Source organism: Saccopteryx leptura, chromosome 3, assembly GCF_036850995.1.
Source record: "Saccopteryx leptura isolate mSacLep1 chromosome 3, mSacLep1_pri_phased_curated, whole genome shotgun sequence".
In the NCBI taxonomy this organism is placed as follows: Eukaryota; Metazoa; Chordata; class Mammalia; order Chiroptera; family Emballonuridae; genus Saccopteryx; species Saccopteryx leptura.
The window spans coordinates 366429679-366450650 of record NC_089505.1 but is presented as its reverse complement, the minus strand read 5'-3'; the positions used below and the strand labels follow the sequence as shown (position 1 = coordinate 366450650).

Sequence of the window (20972 nt, the reverse complement as noted above, 5' to 3'; positions counted from 1 at the left end):
ATTTTGAGACACTCCTGGCAAAGGGAAAGAATAAAGATGTTTGCTGATTGAACATGTGCAGATCACCCCGCTGAGTGATGGATGAGCCAGGGTGCACTCCGCTCTCCACCTGCAAATCTGGTCCCTTGGTCATTTCTGTATGCCTGGGGCCGGGACAGTTTTCAGTAACAGGTGCTCAGTGACTCTTCTTTGGATAGAGAAGGAAGAAACACCAGAGGGATAATGGAGAAAATCATAGCTGTCCCCATAACCCAGGACATCACCCTGAGTCCACACGTGCTTTTTTTTAAAATCTTTTTATTTTTTACACATGACTTTGATGGATACATTCTGAGATAACACGGTTTTGAGACAAATTTTAAATTGCTTCATTTCCAAAATTTATTTTGGTTACATCCACGAGCAATCCATCTACTAATCAATAAATAACATTTAGATGCCGCTGCAAGAAAAGCAATCAGCACAAAGCCAATACCATCAGTAATCCAGAACAACTCTCGTTTCCTGACAAAAATCGATTCACGGCAAAACAGTGATTACTGTAAATATTTATAGTTCTAAAAGGAAAAGCTCCTCCACCCAGCTTTTGAGTGACTCGTTCCCAAAGGAAAGGCTGTGAGGGGCTCACCTGGCCATCTCTATCTCGGGATGAGGCGGTGGTGGGCGTGTCCCAGCAGCCCTGCCGGGCCTTGGGTTTGGCTCTCTGGGGGTGGGCGGGACAGCTTGGGTACATCCTGGATGGCAACACGGTGATGTGTGAATGGGCAGGGAGAGACCAGTTCCACGCCTGGGTCTTCAGGGACTTGCAGTGTGATCTCAGAAAACACATAACCTCTCTGAACACTTCCTTTCTCATCTACAAAAGAATGATAATCCTATCTGTCCAGGTTTTTTTTTTGTATTTTTCTGAAGCTGGAAATGGGGAGACAGTCAGACTCCCGCATGCGCCCGACCGGGATCCACCCAGCATGCCCACCAGGGGCGATGCCCTGCCCCTCCGGGGCGTCGCTCTGCCGCGACCAGAGCCACTCTAGCGCCTGGGGCAGAGGCCAAGGAGCCATCCCCAGCGCCCGGGTCATCTTTGCTCCAATGGAGCCTTGGCTGCGGGAGGGGAAGAGAGAGACAGAGAGGAAGGAGGGGGGGGGGTGGAGCAAATGGGCGCTCCTCCTGTGTGCCCTGGCCGGGGATCGAACCCGGGTCCTCCGCACGCCAGGCCAACGCTCTACCGCTGAGCCAACCGGCGCCAGGGCCCCTATCTGTCCAGTTTAATCCCTCGCTGGGAGGGTAAAATGAGGAGCGGGAGAGGAGAGATCTCTCTGAATGTGTATTTAAGGGGCAAATTTGGGGTCTTAGCAGGACTCCTTATATCCCAAGAACAGGATTAGGGGACAAGGCAGAAAGGCTCCTGAGAAACCAGATGCCACCAACCCGAAGATCACTGGCTACAGAGTTTTCCTACTGAAAACAAGTGATAAGAGGGAATGAGTATGTTCACTCCGCAACAGGACTGCAATAGATGCTGGAAAGCAAGGGTGACGGGGACCCATGTGATGCTTCTCCTGTGCTCAGGAAGCTCACGGGACAGGGCTGTGCCAACAGGTAGGTGTGACGGGTGTGGGGAGTGCAGCCAAGGGTGAGCAGGGCTGTGGGGACACAGGCACAGGCTTCAGGGCAGTCTGAAGGAGAATTTCCTTAAGCTGAGCAGCACTGGAGGGGAGGTTATTCCAGGAAAAGACACGAGAGGCAAAGATGAGCACTGCAGGGGAGCCATAAAAATAAATCAAGTGTTTCCCAACCCTCTCACTTGAAGCTTTTACATTTTTTTTGCCTTGTCTCTGTACCATGTGTGGATTTTCTTTGACTAATTTAAAAGAAATGGACATAGTTGTACTTAAAAAGAAAACTTTATATTACTACCATGAAGAAAAAATAACTACCACCATTTGTTATGAATAGAAGGAAACCTTAAAATAGAAGCAACACAAACTCATGAATTTCTTCAATAAATAGCTGTCAGGCTCAGTTTTAGTTTCTGGAGCTAAAGGGGTGACTAAGAGGGACAAAGGTAGGCAGCTGAGAAAAAATTAATGTCATATAGTAACACACAGCATGTAGAAAATAGAAAGTGACTTTGGAGGGTTACTTTACAGGGGATGGTCTGGGAGGACTCACTTGGAAAGGCCATTTGAGCGGAGGTCTGAAAGAAATGGCAGCGCTAACCACTTTAAGATAAAAAAAAAAAAACCCACCCTGAAAACAGTGTCATTACATCTCAACCAGATACTGTTGCTTGAAGGCTGTGTGAGACAGAAGCAGGAAAAGAGGCAAGTGTCAGAGGTGTGCTCACACCCAACTGAGACTCTGCAAGACAATCAGGAGGGTGGGGACCGCACTTTCCAAGGCGGTTCTGGGTTAAATCTGTCTGCATGGCCTCCATCAAGTCTGGTAGCTCCAGCAGAAAGCATCTCTCTTTGGGAGACGCTGCAACCTGAGAGAGAGGCAGGCTGTGATCATCCAACTGACACTGGTGCACTGAGACCAAGAAAAGTTAACTTCCTATCCCAGATTACGTAGTTAGTAAAGGGCAGAACTGGGATTCCAACTCCCAACTCTCCTTCCAAGTCCAGCCGGGTCACAACACACCAGGCGGGTCCAAGCACCGTCTGGCAGGTGGCAGACGTGGGAAGACTCCCCATCCCGCAGTCCTGATGCCAGGCCGCCCGAGAGCCCCTTCCCAGGCGTGGTTCAAAACGTGGAGCGGCGGAATCAGCGGACCGGGATACAAAGCCAGGCCTCTAGCGCGAGCATGCGCAGTGCCCCCGACTCGGCCTGGCCTCGCTCGGCGCAGGGGAGGGTCACACGCGGCTGACGTCCGCAACGTCGGCGTCAACACCCTGTGAAGAGGAGGGCGAAGACTCCATCCGCCATGTTGGATGCCGCAGATTCGCCATAACCTCGCCGGCTCTTTTCTTAAAAAAATAAAAATAGAAAGCGAAGCATCAGCGGGGCGCCCCGCCTTCTCGGTGGACCCGGGAGGGGGCCCGGAAGAGCCCGAGGCTTTTTTTTCCTCCGCGGTGGGGGCGTTGCCATGGAGACGCGGGAGGCAGGTGAGCCGGGCTGGGGGTTGGGGTGGAGAAGAGGTGGGGGTGGGGCAGGCGCGCCTCGCGACGCCGCTCCGAGCTTGCAATCGGGAAGAAGCGCGAAGGCCGCTGGGCGGCGGAGGGATCCGCGGCCCGCGGCGGAGAGCGGACGTAGCGGCGTCCTTCGACGGCACGCTCAGTCGCTGGCAGTATCCCGCCGCCTGGGGTTCTTATTTAGGGAGGGGGAAAAAAAAGTAACAAGGTTGCTAGCGGAAGAGGTTAGGCAGGGCACGCGCGTGCGCGGGCCGTTTCCAGGACAACGGGTTCGGCTGGGACGCGCGCCCGCGACGGATCTCCAGCGGCCACAGATGAGGGCGGTTCGAATCCAGGCGCTGGTAGCTCTGCCCGAGTGGTTCTGCTTCCTTGCCTGGCCTCAGTTTCCTTCTCTGTGGATGGGTATTTCCATTAGGCCCACGTACTTGGCCGGGATGCTTTGAAGGGACAGGGTTCATTTGAGCTGCTGAAACCAAGTTTTTTTGTGTCCTGTGCAATAGCGTTGATACTGGTAACTGTAACATGCTGTGCTTTATTACAGTTTATCCTCTATAGGCTGCCGGCTCAGCCGGGGGTCTTGTTCCACACCCTTTAAAGTTAAGCACAAATGTCACCTCCTCCGGGCAGCACTTTCAGGTTTCTGACTTCCCAGCAGCAGCAACCTCTCAGCTGGCTGAAGGCAGTGGTGTCATGGGCCTTTCATTTCACACCGGGTCCAAGTCCCTTCACCTTGAGCTTGGCGTCCTTCGTTGGTTATTAACAACAGCTTCCACACCCTAGCACTGACCTCACGTCTTGCTGCTCAGTTCTCCCAAGAACTCTTAACTCATGTGTCATTTACTGATGAGGAACAAAAGTTCAGAGAGGGCAACTTTATCCAGTTTTAAAATGGCAGGAATGAGGCTTTCGGAATCCACTTCCTCCAATTTGGGATGAAATCCAAACTCCTGCCCATAGTAAGTGCTCAGGGTGTATTTGTTGAATGAAGCCATGGATGTGCTAATAATGCCTCACCTCCTGCCCCTTCCAGTCTGGTGTCCTTGTAGGGCCCGGCGCCCTGCAAACTTGATGTCACTGCGGCTTACCCTCCACAACTGTCCCTCTCTGAACCCACTGATTCACACTGACGCAGCCACAGGGAGTGTCCGGCAGACACCCAGACTTTATGTTTGCTGGTTGTTTGGTGCCCCTCTCTCGACCTGCAAGGGCACCTTTCTTGGCCTGAGTTCAAGCCAACAGTTTTGGATGGTGCCCTACACACGAGGTGGAGTGGCTTGTGGTTGGCGGGGGCCGGCTCTTAGGTGGTAAGCTAGCTGATCTGGCCATCCTGGGAAACGGGAGATTTTTTACCGGCATCGTCCGTCTCCTTCTCCGCTGGCTTCTCCTACACACCAGGCAGGGGTAAGGAGCCCTTCAAGCCTTGGTCCTGCCCTCATCCCACCGTTGTGTGTGATTCAGGCGGGAGTGGTGTGTAGTGACAGCGTTTGGATCCTTACCCGTGAGTGGTGGGTCAGGGCGCTGAACTAGCCAGGCCTGCTTTCTTATGTCGACATAGTCATGTCCAAACCTGTGGAGGATTTTTATAACCATGTATTTGAGCCAAACAGGATGTGCCTGGAAGCAAGGTTTCAATGGACTGTGAAAAGTGCTTTCAAGAAATGACAGTCTCCAGCTTCTTGGATGCATGTGGAAGTCAGGAGGGAATGTAAGGAAGTCATGTGACAGTGTGGGAAAAAGCAAGGCGGGGGTCCTTACCAAGATCATGTGTTCTTTTGGGGGCAGTCAAGCTTTAAAAGGATAGGTCTGAAAGGGGCATTTCAAAGGTGTGTTTAGAAACAACGGACAGGACTTGCTTATGGCAAAGAAAGATGTCTGTTACTAAAACAGTTATAGGTCTAGGGCATAATTACCCACCTTGACCCACAGGAACTTTTTTTTTTTTTTTAAAGACTTTATTTCATTTTTAGAGAGGAGAGAGAGAGATAGAGAGAGAAAGAGAGAGAGAGAGAGAGTGAGGAGGAGGAGCAGGAAGCATCAACTCCCATATGTGCCTTGACCAGGCAAGCCCAGCGTTTCGAACCGGCGACCTCAGCATTTCCAGGTCAATGCTTCATCCACTGCACCACCACAGGTCAGGCAGCACAGGAACTTTTAACAAATTTTATTTATTGATTAGAAAGCTAGACAGACAGAGAGACGTCATTTGTTGTTCCACTTATTTATGGATTCGTTGGTTGAGTCTTGTATGTGCCCTGACCGGGGATTGAACCCACAACCTTGGCTTTTCAGGACGACGCTCCAACCGACTGAGCTACCCAGCCAGGACCTCCAGTGAGGAAGATCAGAACATCCCGTGAGGTTCCTTTCCCTAGAACTTCTTTTTCATCCACACTTAAAATAACCACCCCTCCTTGGTTTGGTGCCCCCGCCCCCCCGAGTCATTCAGCTCCTGCTGATAAGACAGAATGAATTGCTCACCTTGCCACTTCTGGAGTTGACTTAACAGTTTTTAAAAAGAAACCTGCCATTGTAGTAGGTTCCTTCACTTTCTAGCTATAATGAACGAGAAAAAAAAAATCATATTTTTAAATGAATTACTGTCAACCTGCAGCCAGCTAATTTCTGAAGTTTCCTGTTTCGCTTGGTTACAATTTAGGAGAGGCGGCGCAGGAACTAACAAGGTGGAGTGGCTTGTGGTGGGCGAGGAGCTCTCAGGTGGTAAGCTGGCCGAGCTGGCCCTCTTGGGAAATGGGAGATTTTCTACCAGCATCGTCCGTCCCCTTCTCCACTGGCTTCTCCTTCTCCTTGTAAAATGGTCCTTGTTTCTCTTCTCCCCTTACTTTGTCATTCGCATAACTTTTCAGAGATGGCCACCCTTAAGTAGAGTTGCGTTTCTGCTTAGGGCAAGGCAGTCAAGACTTAGATATACTAAAAAGGATCTCCTTAATTGTATCTTTGTTTTAATAGATAGTTTCATGCCTGCCACCTCTGAAAACCTCCCTATCAAGACGGGCTGATTTAATTACGCAGGAGGAATTTAGCCTGGAGTTATGCTTTCTCTCTGTTCTCAGTTGTTTATTCTGTCCAATTTCCCCTGTGTTTAAAATTTTCAAGGGCACGTGTCAGCTTTAAGGGCTGGAACAGTTGGGAGGGTGGAAGGAACCTGTGCTCTGGGCCCAGAGCTGTGCTGCTGACCAGGTTCCTCACTGGAGACAAGTCTGGGACTCTTGGAGCCCTGCCCTCCTGCAGGACACAGAATCCTGCCCGTCCTCTCGCCAGAGGCAGGCGCGTCCTTCATGCCTTCCCCGCCTGGACCTCATCTCTCCATCTGTAGCTCACTATCTGGTTAATTTTATAAAAGAAGAAAAAAGCGAAGCAGGTTTCTTTGTTTGTTTGTTTGTGACACAGAGAGAGAGAGACAGATAGGGACAGACAGGAAGGGAGATGAGAAGCATCAACTCATCCTTGCGGCTCCTTAGTTGTTCATTGATTGCTTTCTCACATGTGCCTTCACCGGGGAGCTACAGCAGACCGAGTGAACCCTTGCTCAAACTAGATGAGCCCACACTCAAGCCGGCGACCTCGGGGTTTTGAACCTGGGTCCTCTGTGTCCCAGTCTGATGCTCTTTCCACTGCGCCACTGCCTGGTCAGGCAAAAGGAAAGCACTCTTAAACATTTATTACAGGTTTGAAGTGGCCTCCCCCGCCCACCCCCCCCTTTTTTTCCAAGGAACATAAAATATATAGATAATTGAGTTTGCTGATGAAAAGGTCATGCTCATTCCTGTAAAAACAGGGGTTTTAAATTGGGCAGCGGACTTTCCTTGGTTTGTTTAAATCATGTTAACAAGTGGAGCTGCAGCGTTGAACTCTGGAATCTGGCACCTTTGTGGCCCAAACTGGATCTGGGCCGAGGCAGGAAGGGCAGAACATCTGTCAGTTTCCTTTTGGGTTATTTCCCCTCCAGCTTTTGTTCTCCAGGTGGAGGCCCTGTGAGAAATGCCCACGCGAGAGGCACGGCCAGGGGTAGAGTTGGGGGACGGGAACTGACCGAAAAGGATGGAGAGACACCAGTGGGTAGAGACACGGCTGGGATGTGACTGCTTCCCAGCTCGTGTCCAGGCTGGGGTCACAGGCAGAAGAGAAGCCAGGAGGGCGCTGTGCCCTTGACCCCTGCTGGCCCCAGGACGCTGGTCTTCTAGAAGCCTGAGAGAAGAGTCCTGGTTTGGACGTGTGACATTTGGCTTGATGGCTCTGTTGCTGGTGGAAGTAAGGCTCTTTCACATGGTTGCAGAGAAAGCACTTTGGGGCCCCCCTCGTGGAGAGTGAGGTGTGGGGGTAAGAGTTGTGGGAGGTGGAGCAAACACAAAGGCTGTCCCCAGGTGCCGGTGTCTCACTGATGACCAGGTGGCCCAAGCTCCGTCCCCTGTGGAAGGAGTCCAGCCTTCACCAAGCCCGGAAGGAGGGCCAGGGTCCAGTGATGTGTCGTCACCTGACCCCGGGGCATTCAAAGCTGCTGTAGTTCGGTTTAATCCGTGACAAAGCTTAGTCCAGTCTGTGTCCCCATCCAGCTGGCCTAGTCTCTGTTTCCGGCTGCACTCTGGCTGCTCTGTGCTGTGGCTCCCAGGCCTGTGCTTGGAGCCCGACCAAGCTTGGGCCTGCAGGGCTGCAAGGGAGAAAGAACTGCCCTTGACCGAACTAACCGTGCTGTGTGTGGAGATGGGCCTTCATGAAGCTTTGACATTACCTCGGGCTTGGGAAAGACAGGCTTTCAAACTAACCGGTCTCCTTCCCAATTCTTCGTGGGCTTGTGCTGGGTCCTTCTCCTGTCTGTTCCTGTCCTTTTCCCAGGCTGGGCACCTCCCCTTCCTGGTCACCGTTGTGGCTTCTGTAGCACGTGTAGCACGTGTAGCACGTGGTCCAAAGCTCTGTCTACCTGTGACCTGGTTTCTGCTGTGCACATGCTGAACTCCGTCTGCGAGTCTCAGCGTCTGCTGCGCCTGTGCCAGCAGAGGACGTTCCCCTGTCCCTCCCTCGGTGGTGCCAGCAGAGGACTTTCCCCTGGCCCTCCCTCGGTGGTGCCAGCAGAGGACGTTCCCCTGTCCCTCCCTCGGTGGTGCCGGCAGAGGACTTTCCCCTGTCCCTCCCTCGGTGGTGCCAGCAGAGGGATTTCCCCTGTCCCTCCCTCGGTGGTGCCAGCAGAGGACGTTCCCCTGTCCCTCCCTCGGTGGTGCCAGCAGAGGACGTTCCCCTGTCCCTCCCTCGGTGGTGCCAGCAGAGGGATTTCCCCTGTCCCTCCCTCGGTGGGTCGGGCTAATGGCCGTTGTCCCCCGGGGAGACCGGAAAGCTGATTTCCCCTTCGGTGGGGGACGTGGCTTCCCCCGTGGGGTCCGAAGCTGTAACTTCCAGACTTACTCAGGCTCAGTCGGTATAGCTGGCTCCCTTCTCTTTTGTTAACTCCTAGCTGCCTACAGTCCCCCTGGCCTTTGTAGGCCCCAGCCTGAGCGGTAGGGTGTGCCTGGGACGTCCTTTCTCATCACTGTCTGTGTCTGAAGCGAGTTCCTCAGCGAGCCTGCCCAGTGTGTGTCTGCGTGTTCCTGCTCTCGGGTGCTCCAGCCGGCCCTCCTGAGTGTGCTCTCTCTCCGTCGCTTCCGTTTTCTCCTGCCTTTTCTTCTGCTGCTCTTAGTCATGGAGTTCTCTCTGTGTCTCTGACCAGCTCTGGTGGCTGACTTACTGCCACGGTCCCCAAAGGGTGCTCCATATGTGCCGGCTGTCAGGGGGAGGTGTGAGCAGTCTGTAAGCGGGATGGCGTGAATAAGGGTTCTGCTGCTCCAGACTGGGCATGTTAAATATTGTTGGTGCATTTCTTTTTAAAAAAATTTTTTTATTTATTGATTTTAGTGAGAGAGAGAGGTAAGGAAAGAGAGAGAGAGAGAGCATGAGAGAGAGGCATCGATTTGTTGTTCCACTCATTCATGCGCTCAGTGGCTGGTTCTTGCATGTGCCCTGTCCGGGGATCGAACCTACAACCTTGGTGTTGCGTGATGACCCCCTAAAGCACCGGAGCTCCCTGGCCAGGGCTTGGCCCATTTCTTAACGGAGGAGGTCTCAAATGTCTAACGTGCCCTCTCCTTCTCTTCAACGTTTGAGATTAAGTTGCAGACATAGTGCCCTTTTACCCACACCTCAATATTTTCTAAAAACAGGGACTTTCTCTCATACGACCACTTCACAACGTGAGATAGGAACAGTGGTGCAGCCTTCTGCAGATGCCGTCAGCTGCAATGCACAGCTTCATCCGGTGGCGTGCTAATCATTTTATATAAAGCGAAAGGAAATCCGGGGTCACACACTGCCGTCAGCTGTTGTACCCTCTGCTTTTCCAGTCTGGAGCATGCCCTCTGTCTCTGTGTCCCAGGACAATGATAATTTTGCAGACCGTCCTTCCTTTGGGCCGGTGTGATGTTTCCTCACGATTACATTTGGGTTTTGGCAGGGATGCAGAGCAGTCAGCGATTTCTCAGCCGTCACGTTGGGGAGCACACAGTCTTCATTTGTCCCGTGGGGGGTGATGTTCCATTTTAGGGGGTCCGGTTTTTCTCACAGTAAAGTAACAGTTTTTCTCCTTTGTAATTAAATGTCTCCTGCTGAGATACTCTGTCCGATACTAGGTGTACTTATCCTGTATCTTCAAACTTCCTTTGCTCACTAGCTTTTTGGAGACTCCTGCCGGAATTCGTCCCCACGACCCTGGTTGCTAGGTGATGCGTTTCTAGTCCCGTCGAGCTTCTGCATTTGCTGTCTCTGTGTGAGCACAAGCGTCCTCTTTCCTTCCTCTGTTTCTGTTACCAGGAACTCATGAATTCTTATTTTCGTCCATGGTGTATAATCCTTTACCATTATTTAATTTGATACTCAAGTGGCCCCATATTTGGCCGTTGGAAGCCCCTTTGCCAAACCCTCTGTTCTTTGAGCACCTCCTTACTTCCCGCACCGCAGGATGCGCCTGTCTGAGTGCTGGAGTCAGCAGCTCTGCGAGGCTTCTGTTGGTGCAGGCTGGTAGTTAGAAACCAAGGTCTGGACCCAGGTGAGCTTACTGTTGCCGGAGTGTTCCTGTCTCTCAGCCCTCCTGGCAAACAGCCGGGAAGCAGACGCACGTGCGGATATAAAACACGGACACGCGCAGGCGTTTACACCTGCCCACACACAGCTATGTCTGTTTCTACCCGAGGAACCATTGACTTCATCTGGATCTTCCCAATCTGATCCAACAGCTCAGGGGTTATCCTGCCCTCTCCCCGTTCCACATTTACAGCTCCTCGTTCCGACAGTAAGAAAGCTGCTTCCAGTAACCGCCGGGGAGTTACTTGTTCACTCAGCCCGAGAACATACTAGAACTAGTTTCAGAATGCTGCCCGTCTCTGTGGAAAGGAAGCCTGCTAGCTAGAGTTGAGTATTTAATTACAGTAGCCCCCCTTATCTGCGGTTTCACTTTTCACAGTTTCAGTTGCCTATCCGTGGTCACCATGGTTCAAAGATATTAAAGAAAATTCCAGAAACAAACAACTCATAAGTTTTAAACTATGCACCATTCTGAGTAGCGTGATGAATTCTCCTGCTGTCCAGCTGGGTCCCAATGGTCCCTTGGTCCACGTCTCCAAGCTGTAGACACTCCCACGTGTTACTCAGTAGCATTCTGGTTATCAGATCGACTGTCATGGTATCTCGGGTCATCCTTACTTTACTTCCTAATGGCCCCAAAGAGCCTGGGTAGTGATGCTGACAACTGATATGCCAGAGAGAAGCTGCAAAGTGTCTCCCCAAAGGTTAAAAGTCCTCAATTTAAAGTACAGCAGAGGGAATATCGTCAATAATATTGTAATAATTATATATAGTGCCAGGTGGGTGCTTGACTTACCAGGGGGAATGCTTTGTAATTTATATAAATGTCTAACCATATGCTGTATGCCTGAAGCTAATATAAAATAACATTGAATGTCAACTGTAATCCAAGACCTAAACAAATAAAAATAAAAGTCCTATAGGAAACATTATTTGGTGGTACATGAAAGCTTTCTCTTTGAATTAAGAATAAAATAAGAATGCTTTCTGACGTCAACTCCTATTTCACATTTTATTGAAGACGCTTGCCTATAAGAGAAATACATCAAAGATGTGAAAATGGAAATAAACAGATACAGTTTTATTTACAGAGAATATGATTGTGTATGGAAAAAATTTGCAAGTAAAATATTAGAATTCATTAAAAAAAGTTCTCAACTCAATAAGGGAAAAAAGTTGTATGCTGAGGTTGCTAAGAGACATGTCGGAAGGCGTCTTCTATCTGTGAAGTTGTGAAGGAGGACGGGATTTTGGGCTAGTTCTGTCGTTGCACCTCCGGCTGCGAAAGTTACAGGCACAGTGCTCAGTGAGTGCATCAAGTGGAAACGGCGGCGTTGAATTTGAGGGTGGGAGGCGTGAATTGAAGACGGGCTCCGATGGATAGCTGTGTGTGGTGCCACAAAGCTTTGAGCCTCCACGGAGACTTCAGGAGGGGACCCCCTGAAACGAGTGACACCGAGTCACTTACTGCACGTCAGGGGCAGTGTGACGCAGACTCGGCAGTGGGCTTGCCATTTTATCGTTTCACATCGTCACAGCAAGACCCACAGAGAGACCGGTAAGTCCCGTACAAAAAGATGTTTCAAGAGAGAGAGACCACATCTGCATAACGTTTGTTACAGTATATTGTTATATTATTCTATTTTATTATTAGAATAATATAACAATATACTGTAACATATTATTGTTGTTACTCTTTTTTTTTTTTAACTGAGAGAAGGAGAGACAGTGAGACAGACTCCCATATGTGCCTCAACAGGGAGGGATCCACCTGGCAACCCCTGTCTTGGGCTGATCTTTGAATCAACCGAGCTATCCTCAGTACCTGGGCTGTGGGAGAGGAAGGGAGAGGGAGGAGAGGGAGGCGGAGAGAAGCAGATGGTCGCTTCTTTTGTGTGTCCTGACCGGGAATTGAACCTGGGATGTCCATGTGCCAGGCTGATACTCTGTCCACTGAGCCAACTGGCCAGGGCCTGTTGTTCCTCTCTTACAGTACCTAATTTATAAGTTAAACTTGATCAACGGTATGTATGTATAGGGAATAAACCGTATCTATGTCAGGTCTGTTTGATACTGTCCATGGTTTCAGGCATGCACTGAAGGTCCCGGACCACGCCCCCCCCCCCCCCCCCATGGACAGACAAGAGGGGTTACTGTGGGTCTCTTTTTCTCATAGCCTGAGGTGTACGATGCAGACACCACCTTCCAAAGTTACTGGGTTTGCCTTCCACTTTACTTCCATTTCAGTGCCCTTATAGGTCCTAATTTCAAATTGGGTTCCATTTGTTTTTTTTTGTTTGTTTGTTTGTTTTTGTATTTTTCTGAAGCTGGAAACAGGGAGGCAGTCAGACAGACTCCCGCATGCGCCCGACCGGGATCCACCCGGCATGCCCACCAGGGGGCGATGCTCTGCCCATCTTGGGGCGTTGCTCTGCCACAATCAGAGCCATTCTAGCGCCTGAGGCAGAGGCCACAGAGCCATCCTCAGTGCCCGGGCAAACTTTGCTCCAGTGGAGCCTTGGCTGCGGGAGGGGAAGAGAGAGACAGAGAGGAAGGAGAGGGGGAGGGGTGGAGAAGCAGATGGGCGCTTCTCCTGTGTGCCCTGGCCGGGAATCGAACCTGGGACTCCTGCACGCCAGGCCGACGCTCTACCACTGAGCCAACTGGCCAGGGCTCATTTGTTTCTGTTTTTATTTCAGGGTCCCCCCCCATGCTTGTTTACTTATTTGTCTTTTACTCTCTTTAAGTGTATGAATTCTCAGAGTGAGTTTGTTTCTTGTATTTTAGTGAAAGGAATGAATTTTGGTTCTCTTTTTGTGGGAGGCGTAGACCTAAGAAGAGGCGGAGATGGGGGGGTGCGTTCCCAGGGAGGGGCTGGAGGCGGAGATGGGGGGGGTGTGTTCCCAGGGGGGGGCTGGAGGCGGAGATGGGGGGGGTGTTCCCAGGGAGGGGCTGGAGGCGGAGATGGGGGGGTGCGTTCCCAGGGAGGGGCTGACGTCCAGGCAGGTGGTGGAGTGGAAGCAGGGTGTCCCCTCTGCCTGGCGCCCTGCTCACGCCTGGACTCTGTTACCCCCCGAGCATCGCTCTTGCTTCCCGCCCGCCTGTCTGGGTCTGGTTTCTCCTCATCACCGCCGGTCTGGGAGCACCGTCATTCCCGCTCTGTGGTCAGGAGTTGGAGGACCAGAGAGGTTAAGTGCTTCCCCTCTGCTGGCCGGTGGCCGTCCCACCCTGAGCTGACCTTCCTTCCCTGCACACACAGCACCTTGTTCTCAGGAAGCCCGAGTGGAGAGGGGCTCAGTTCCATGTTTCTCAGGCCCTTGTGATCGCTCTGGAAGTGATCTCGTGACATAGGAAATGCAGCATTTCTCTGTTTATAGGTAAGTATCTTTATTACTCGTAACATTGATCTCTCGGCTTTTAACTGTATTTTGAATGATATTGATAGTTTTGGGGCTTACCGTCTTTTAAGGGAGACAGAGATGAAACAAACACACCATTAAATACATGATTGTGAATTGTGCTAATTTTCTACCAAGGTGAATATGGGGCGGACGGCACGAGAAGGTTCGGGAGCTGTCCTGTAGGGAAAGCTGTCTTCATCTTTTCTCTCTAGAAAGTGAGGGTGGAGCTGAGGCTTCAATAATCAGGCTCCTGAACTAAAAAAACAAGTTTGAGAACCAGAGTGCAGGCACCTGCCGCTGGTTCTCTCCACTTCGCAGAATTTCAGGCATGCAGCTCGGAACTAGGTCCCTGAGGCCAGTTCTCCTTTGCCCTTTATTTCCTTCGAGGGGACACGCATGTGAATGGACCTGCTGCAGGTCACTTGGGAGACACCCCTCTCTGAAGAGGTGGGGGCTGTGAGCTGAGCTGGAGACCACGTGCACCCCCAGGGCCAGGGGCCTGTGCGGCTGGGCTGGGGACCAGAGCCAGGGGCTTGTGTGGCCACGCTGGGGACCACGGGCACCCCCAGGGCCAGGGGCCTGTGCAGCCGGGATGGGGACCACGTGCACCCCCAGGACCAGGGGCCTGTGCGGCCGGGCTGGGGACCAGAGCCAGGGGCCTGTGCGGCCGGGCTGGGGACCACGTGCACCCCCAGGGCCAGGGGCCTGTGCAGCCGGGCTGGGGACCACGGGCACCCCCAGGGCCAGGGGCCTGTGCAGCCGGGATGGGGACCACGTGCACCCCCAGGACCAGGGGCCTGTGCGGCCGGGCTGGGGACCACGGGCACCCCCAGGGCCAGGGGCCTGTGCGGCCGGGCTGGGGACCACGTGCACCCCCAGGGCCAGGGGCCTGTGCAGCCGGGCTGGGGACCACGGGCACCCCCAGGGCCAGGGGCCTGTGCAGCCGGGATGGGGACCACGTGCACCCCCAGGACCAGGGGCCTGTGCGGCCGGGCTGGGGACCAGAGCCAGGGGCCTGTGCGGCCGGGCTGGGGACCATGGGCACCCCCAGAGCCAGGGGCCTGTGCAGCCGGGCTGCAGCGTGGAGGACCTGGGAGTGAGGCTGGCGATGCCTCCAGCGCTGGCCTTTGGGAGGAGCTGGCCTCACCGGGTTCACCCTGCAGCTACCCTAGCAGGAGTGGGATCTGGGGCAGGGTGGTGGCCTGAACCTCAAAGCTCCCAGCCCTGCAGACATTAAGTGGTAGCTGCCTAGAGGCAGTGAGGATATCTGCCCACCCACCCTGGCCCCAGACGCTGGGCTGGCCCATTGCCTGGGAGCCTGGGCCTCGTACCTCTGCGCCCCTTCCAAGACCAGAGTATGAGATGAGACCACACATAAAACTACAGTCGCTTTAAATTATTCTCATGAAACAAGATGGAATTATTTATATTCCTGGAGGGAGGGCCTGTGCCTTACTCATTGCTGAGCGTGTCTAGCACAGCATGTGATTTACATTAGGCATTCATTAAGTGCTGAATTATGAGATTAATAAGCATAAGTTAAAAATTACAATAATTTTTTTGAATGGACCAGATCATACTGGTAGACAATGGAGGGGGTGGTGGTGGGGTTTGGGGAATTTTTCTCCCAGTGGCTCTTGTTAAAATTTAAAGCTCTCCCCTGTAATTTGAAAGGACCTTAGACATGTTTGAATATTAAAGGGCAGTTCTTTCTCCGGGGGTTAATTTTCAAGTTCAGAACATTTTATAACTGAGACCGGTCTCCGCCTTTCATAATAAATAAAGTGGACACTTGAACACGGAAGAGGAATTTGCACGTTTCCGACAGCTGCCTTCAGTCCCGCCCGGGCTGCTGTTTTATTTTGTCTCATTCAGTTATGACCTCGGGAGCCCGGGACAAACAGCCAGCTTGCAAGCCTGCGACAGTAGTAAGTGAAAGCACGCCTCTCTTCTGCCTCTGCCCTGACAGTGTGGACGGAGACTCAGGCCGGCGAGTCCCGAGTTTCCTGGCTCTTCACCTTGAGAGTTAGGAAGAAAGATGCGTCAGCCACACACAGGAGCCGAAGGAAAGCGAGACCACACACTGGGAGACGCAGGGCCTAGTGGCGGCGGTGGCCGTGGGCGTGGCTGTCCCCTCGCGTCCACTGTAAGACGGGAGAGGACTCTGCACATTGCAAAGTTTTTCACATGGACGTGATCCCAGAGACACGGTCCCTTTAGAGGCCAGCTGGGTCATTGCACAGGGCAGCCCTGAGGTCCGAGGGCGGGGCGGGGGCTCCCCACATCCTCGGCGCTTCCCACACGTCTGCCAGGGGTCCTGCTGGCACGTGGAGGACGGGGGCTGCTCCCCCTCACATAAACCGGCTTGGGGTGCTCCCCGGGGGAAGGCCTGTCCTTCAGCGGTGACAGCGTTAGATGCGAACCTGCTCCGTTGTCCAGAGTCCTCCCTTTGAGAGCGCCTAAAAGTGACTTAGGAGAATCCTGCCAGGTTTCGACCAGGAGGAAATGCGGACGCATGCAGTTGGGAGGCCGCTGTTGGCCCAGCCGTAGTTATAGCTGAGCCCTGGCGTTCCGCACACTCGTTTGTTAATCCCCTTTCAGCTAGTGGGGGGGGGGGCGCTCGCGGGATCTCTCCCTCGTGTTTAATAAAGACGTTCACTCTGTGAGCTGGTGATGTTGGTGCGTCCATCAGCGCTGTAGAGATAGACGGTAGTAAGAGGTCATTAGGGCGAACTTTATTGGAACTGTTGCCCCTGAACCTCAGAGCTGGGAGGGCACCATGGAGATTACTTGTGGGTGGGAGGTGGGGAGTGGCAGGGCAGGTGCCTAGGGACCCCTCCAGGCTGTAGGGCAGGCGGGTGCTGGGCGGGGCTGTCCCCACGTCCTTGTGTTGGTCCAGGTGGCTCTGTCCGCCCATCTTGTCTCCACATTGGTCTCTGGATGAGGCTTGAAGACCAGGTTCTAGTTTAAAACATTTGAGGGCCACTTTTGATGAGGTCTCCTCATCTCTCAGAGGAGGAAACTGAGGCCTAAACAGGTTCAGAGACTCACAGTATCTGCACACTGGAGGTCAGCCGGCCAGGGGCTGGGGGACCCGGGCCCTGACTCAGGAGGGTGCCGCCCGCTGCCTCTGGGAGGACGGTGCCTTGGCTGTGTGGGTCACGGAGCTGGACACGTCACATTGACGGTGTCCTGCAGCCCTTCCACAGCCCCGCGCGACAGGGACACGGACGCTCAAAAGGCCGAGGACACGTGCCAGGGTCACAGGGGATACGGGGACAAAGGCGGGCCCCGGCCTGGGCCGAGGCTGCCCGTCTCTCTTCACCTCACTATGTCGTTTTAAATAAGAGATCCACTTGTGAGTCAGAATCCACTCCTCCCCATACTTTCCACTTTAAAATCCACTGTTTATATTTTTAAAATTGGTGTATAACTTAGATGTAGAAAGTGTATAGGATAGACAGACAGCTCCATCATGTTCAGAAACTGAATTCACTGTGTAACCAACTAGAACTCCCAGCACCCCAAAGCCGCCCGGCCCCAGCCCCCCACCCAAGGGGAACCCTGTCCTGATTCAAACAGGGCAGAGGAGGCCTGACCTGTGGTGGTACAGTGGATAAAGCATCGACCTGGAATGCTGAGGTCGCTGGTTCAAAACCCTGGGCCTGCCTGGTCAAGGCACATAGGGGAGTTGATGCTTCCTGTTCCTCCCCCCTTCTCTCTATCTCTTTCTCTCTCTATATATATCTCTCTCTGTCTCTCTTCTCTAAAATCAATAAGTAAATAAAAATAATTTAAAAAAAACCAAAAAAAAAAAAAAAACAGGGCAGAAGACCTGTGTGTTTTATGACCCACTGTGAGTGGACGTGCCCCTAGCCTGAGTCAGGTCTCTTCACCGGCATCATGTCTGTTGCACGGAAAGGGGGGTGTAGGTCGGAAAGCACCTTAACAAGGTTTGAAAATCACCTGTATGTGGGTTGAGAATTGGCCAAGCGGCGTCTGGCTGTGATGGGGACAGAGCCTCCGTGGTCGGAGGTGCGGTATGTCTGACTCCCCTGCTGGTGTGGCCAAGGCTGGACTGCCGGACAGACCCAGGACAGCTCAGGGTGCAGCATTTCACGGGGTGCACCTGTGGGTTGGGACCAGTGCAGCCTGGGCGTGCTCCTTCTGTATGTGGCAGTCCCCTGCTGGGTGACTGTGCAGTCCCCTCCCTGGGCCCAGTTTACTCACCTCAACACGGGAGAGCAGCCCCTCCCTCCCTGGGTGAATGTGCAGGTCGAACGGGTGGCCGTCCATCGCGGCTTCTGGCGGAGTTAGGAATGAGTGCCTCTTAGCCATCTTTCCACTGTGCAGGCTCAGCCTTGGTAATGGCTCCTCCAGTGGCTGGAGGGTGTCATGCCCCGATTGGCCACCAGAGGGAACCGCTAGCACGTGTATGGTGGCCGCCCCGGAATGAATGAGGGCCCAGGCTTTCTGTGTTGGTAACAACCAATATCTTTGATTTTTTTTTTTGCTGCAAAAGCTGTGTGCTCTGTGCATGGTGGTCTCCGCTCCCCGGTCCTGGACCTGTTGCCCAGCTGTGCAGGGGGTGTGCTCATGAACTGTGTGGCCTGGCTGAGTTGGTAGCACCCCACTCTGGCACCCCCGTTTTCTAGCTCACTGCTGCCCTGCAGTGACCCACTGTAGTAAGTGGTAACACGCGGAGAGCAGAGCCCGCCCTTTGGCGTAGCTCCTCTTCTGAGTAGTCACCGACTGTTTGCAGTGTCCCTGGAACCATGGTCAAGGGTTGGCGTTCTAGTTGATCTGGCTGGGGCTGCTTGGCAGCTGGCTCCCTTTGGGCGCCCCGGCTGTCTGCTCCTTAAAACGGGGCTGCCACTGCCGATGGCGGTAGTTGTGCTGACAGTACTGTCGTCTGCTGTGCCGCTTCGCGGGACGGGACAGCAGGGAGGGTCGGGAGCAGGCACGGGTGAGACGGCCTGTGTGAACAGGGGAGGCAGTAAAGCTGTTCTCCTGCAGGGTGGGCGGGGAGTCTGGGCGCCACTTCCAGCCGTGAAGACTTGAAGATTTTTCTTCCCATGGCCGACACATGGGGATTCTAGAACCTCCGGCTCGGGAGCCCCTTGCCTTTCCTGCCTGGCTTTCCCATCACAGGCCGCCGGGAGCTGGCAGGGTGCACAGCTGACCCACGCGTTCCATTCGCAGTTCTGCGGCCTGGCCCTCAGGACCTGATGCTCACACCCACCAGGGAGCTCATCGCGTTGTGCATCTGTTTTGTTTGTTTGTTTTGCGTTGTGTATCTCTTGTATCAAGAATGCCTTTTCCCCATTGATTCTAAATCTATCTCACTTCTGGTTTAACCAGTTCATCCCTCCCTCCATCCTTCCCTTTCTCGCTGCCTCTCCTTTTTCGCTCCTTCCCTCCCTCCCTCCCTCCCACCCTCCCTTCCTCCTTCCTTTCTTTCTTCTACCCCCCCTTTCCTCTCTCCTTCTCTCCTTCCCTTTCTTTTTCTTCTCATCTGAAGGATACACACTTTTATTTATCAACCTCACGTATCGTTATGAGAACAACAGGTAGAGCCTGTCATAGTGTCCCCACCCCTGCCCTTGCCACCCAGTCAAATGTCTAGTCAGTCTCAAAGAGAAATACAAAAAACCCATCAGGCAGGAGACAATCTCTTTAGTTGCCAGTGTTTAAAAATCGGGAGATTCCGCCTCTGCGCCCCACGGACTGGACCTGGGAGGTCGCCGCTGTTCCCCTGCGTGGGCTTTCTGCGTGCCCGCCCTGAGCTCTAGCGGATGGGTCTCCTGCGGGAGAGCCGTGTGCCCCTTGCCACCAGCTTGGGTCTCTGAGGACTGGAGCCGCCGTGGCTCTCCATGGCTGCCGCGTGCTCCGAGACACTCCGGTTTTCCTGCCTTACCTTGAATCGTCCCACCTCTGCACAAGGCTCTTGGGGGCCGAGGCTGCTTCTGCTCTGCCCCACGGGCTGGCCGTAGCAGCTCCCTCCTCCTTATGGCCCTGCCGCCAGCTGTCTCGCCAGCTCCTCGGCTGTTTCAACGTCCCCTCCTCCAAGGAGCCTTCTTGGGGGCCTCTGCGTCCTCCAGTGCCCTCCTGCAGCAGGCCCTGGGGGGGATGTTCCTGTGCAGACACAGGCACTCCCACGTGCACGGGCACCTCCGCTGTCCCCACCGAGCGTTTGCGCTGTGTGTGAGCTGACCAGGCAGCTTTGGAACCTACAGGCCCGAGTCTGATCCTGGGAGGCAGGTTATAGCTTCCGCATCTGGGGGGGGGGGGGGTCACGGCATCCTCACGGCTGACTTGTGCAGCTGGCACACTGCACACGGGCACACACCTGAGAGGACTCCTTTCACATTGCAGATGTGTGCATCTGCTAGGACGGTTTCAGCGAATGGCAGTAAAGCACCTTGTTCCAGCAGAATCAGTGTATCGGACCGCTTCTGACAGGGGGAGCCCGCGTCTTAAGGAAGGGGGGCGTTTTTCCCTCTCACGGGGCTGTTGGGCTAGCAGCAGGCCTGCTGTTAGGATTAACTCTGATACGGTGCAGCACCTCTCTGGGAATCTGGAAACGTTACTGAATTTCATTGATCCAAAGACTCACGTTGTCACATCTGTAAAATCAGGAGGCGCCTTTTGATCAGTGAGATAAGAAGTCAGTGCCCCTTAGGTTACCTGGCAGTTTTCCTTATTGAGTGGCATGTGATCGGGGCCTCTGAAGACAGATGTCTTCGATTTGAGGAGATGCGATGATAAACCCTATTTCGTGGGGTCGTGGTGAAGATGAGACGCACCTGGCACGAGCCGCGCCCGGTGTGCGGGCTCACGGAGGCTCTGATGGGTGTACACCTCCTTCTTGTTGGCCGTCTTCATCTTCGGACCCCATCACTTGGTGGTGACAGCGAGTTTTCCGTAAGTGTGATGATGATGATGACCGTGATGACATTATGTGTGGCGTGTCTACTGCTGGCTAGAAGTTCTCAAAAATAAACTCAGTGGGAGGAAAATGTTTTGTTCCAACGCAAGCCTCTTTTCCCTGAAGAGAAAGAAGGAAAGACGTATTTTAAATTGTACCAAGCTGCGCAATGCGAGACTTGACTCTTTCCGTTGGACATGACAGCAATCTGGCTCCATGTTGTTAAAATACGTCCACCCCTCTTGGGAAGCCGCCGGCTCTCATGAATTTAATAACTTTGGGGCAAGTGAGAAACAGAGCAGGAATTCAACTCCAAAAGAATCTGCCACCCTGCTCCTCTCATAAGCTCGATAATTTAATAGGGTCTGAGCTTTGGCTGTTGAGCTC

The 20972-nt window shown here is 53.3% G+C and overlaps 1 protein-coding gene across 1 annotated transcript in view; it reads left to right on the top strand.

Annotated features, from left to right (window-relative positions):
- Positions 1 to 328: 328 nt before the first annotated feature.
- The window catches only part of ZFAT (zinc finger and AT-hook domain containing), a 145128-nt gene continuing 124484 nt past the window's right edge, over positions 329 to 20972 (top strand). The window contains exons 1-2 of the mRNA XM_066379564.1: positions 329 to 887; positions 1265 to 3107. Coding sequence (XP_066235661.1) covers positions 3089 to 3107 — 19 coding nt within the window. The 5' untranslated portion in view covers positions 329 to 887; positions 1265 to 3088. The remainder of the gene's footprint in view (positions 888 to 1264; positions 3108 to 20972) is intronic.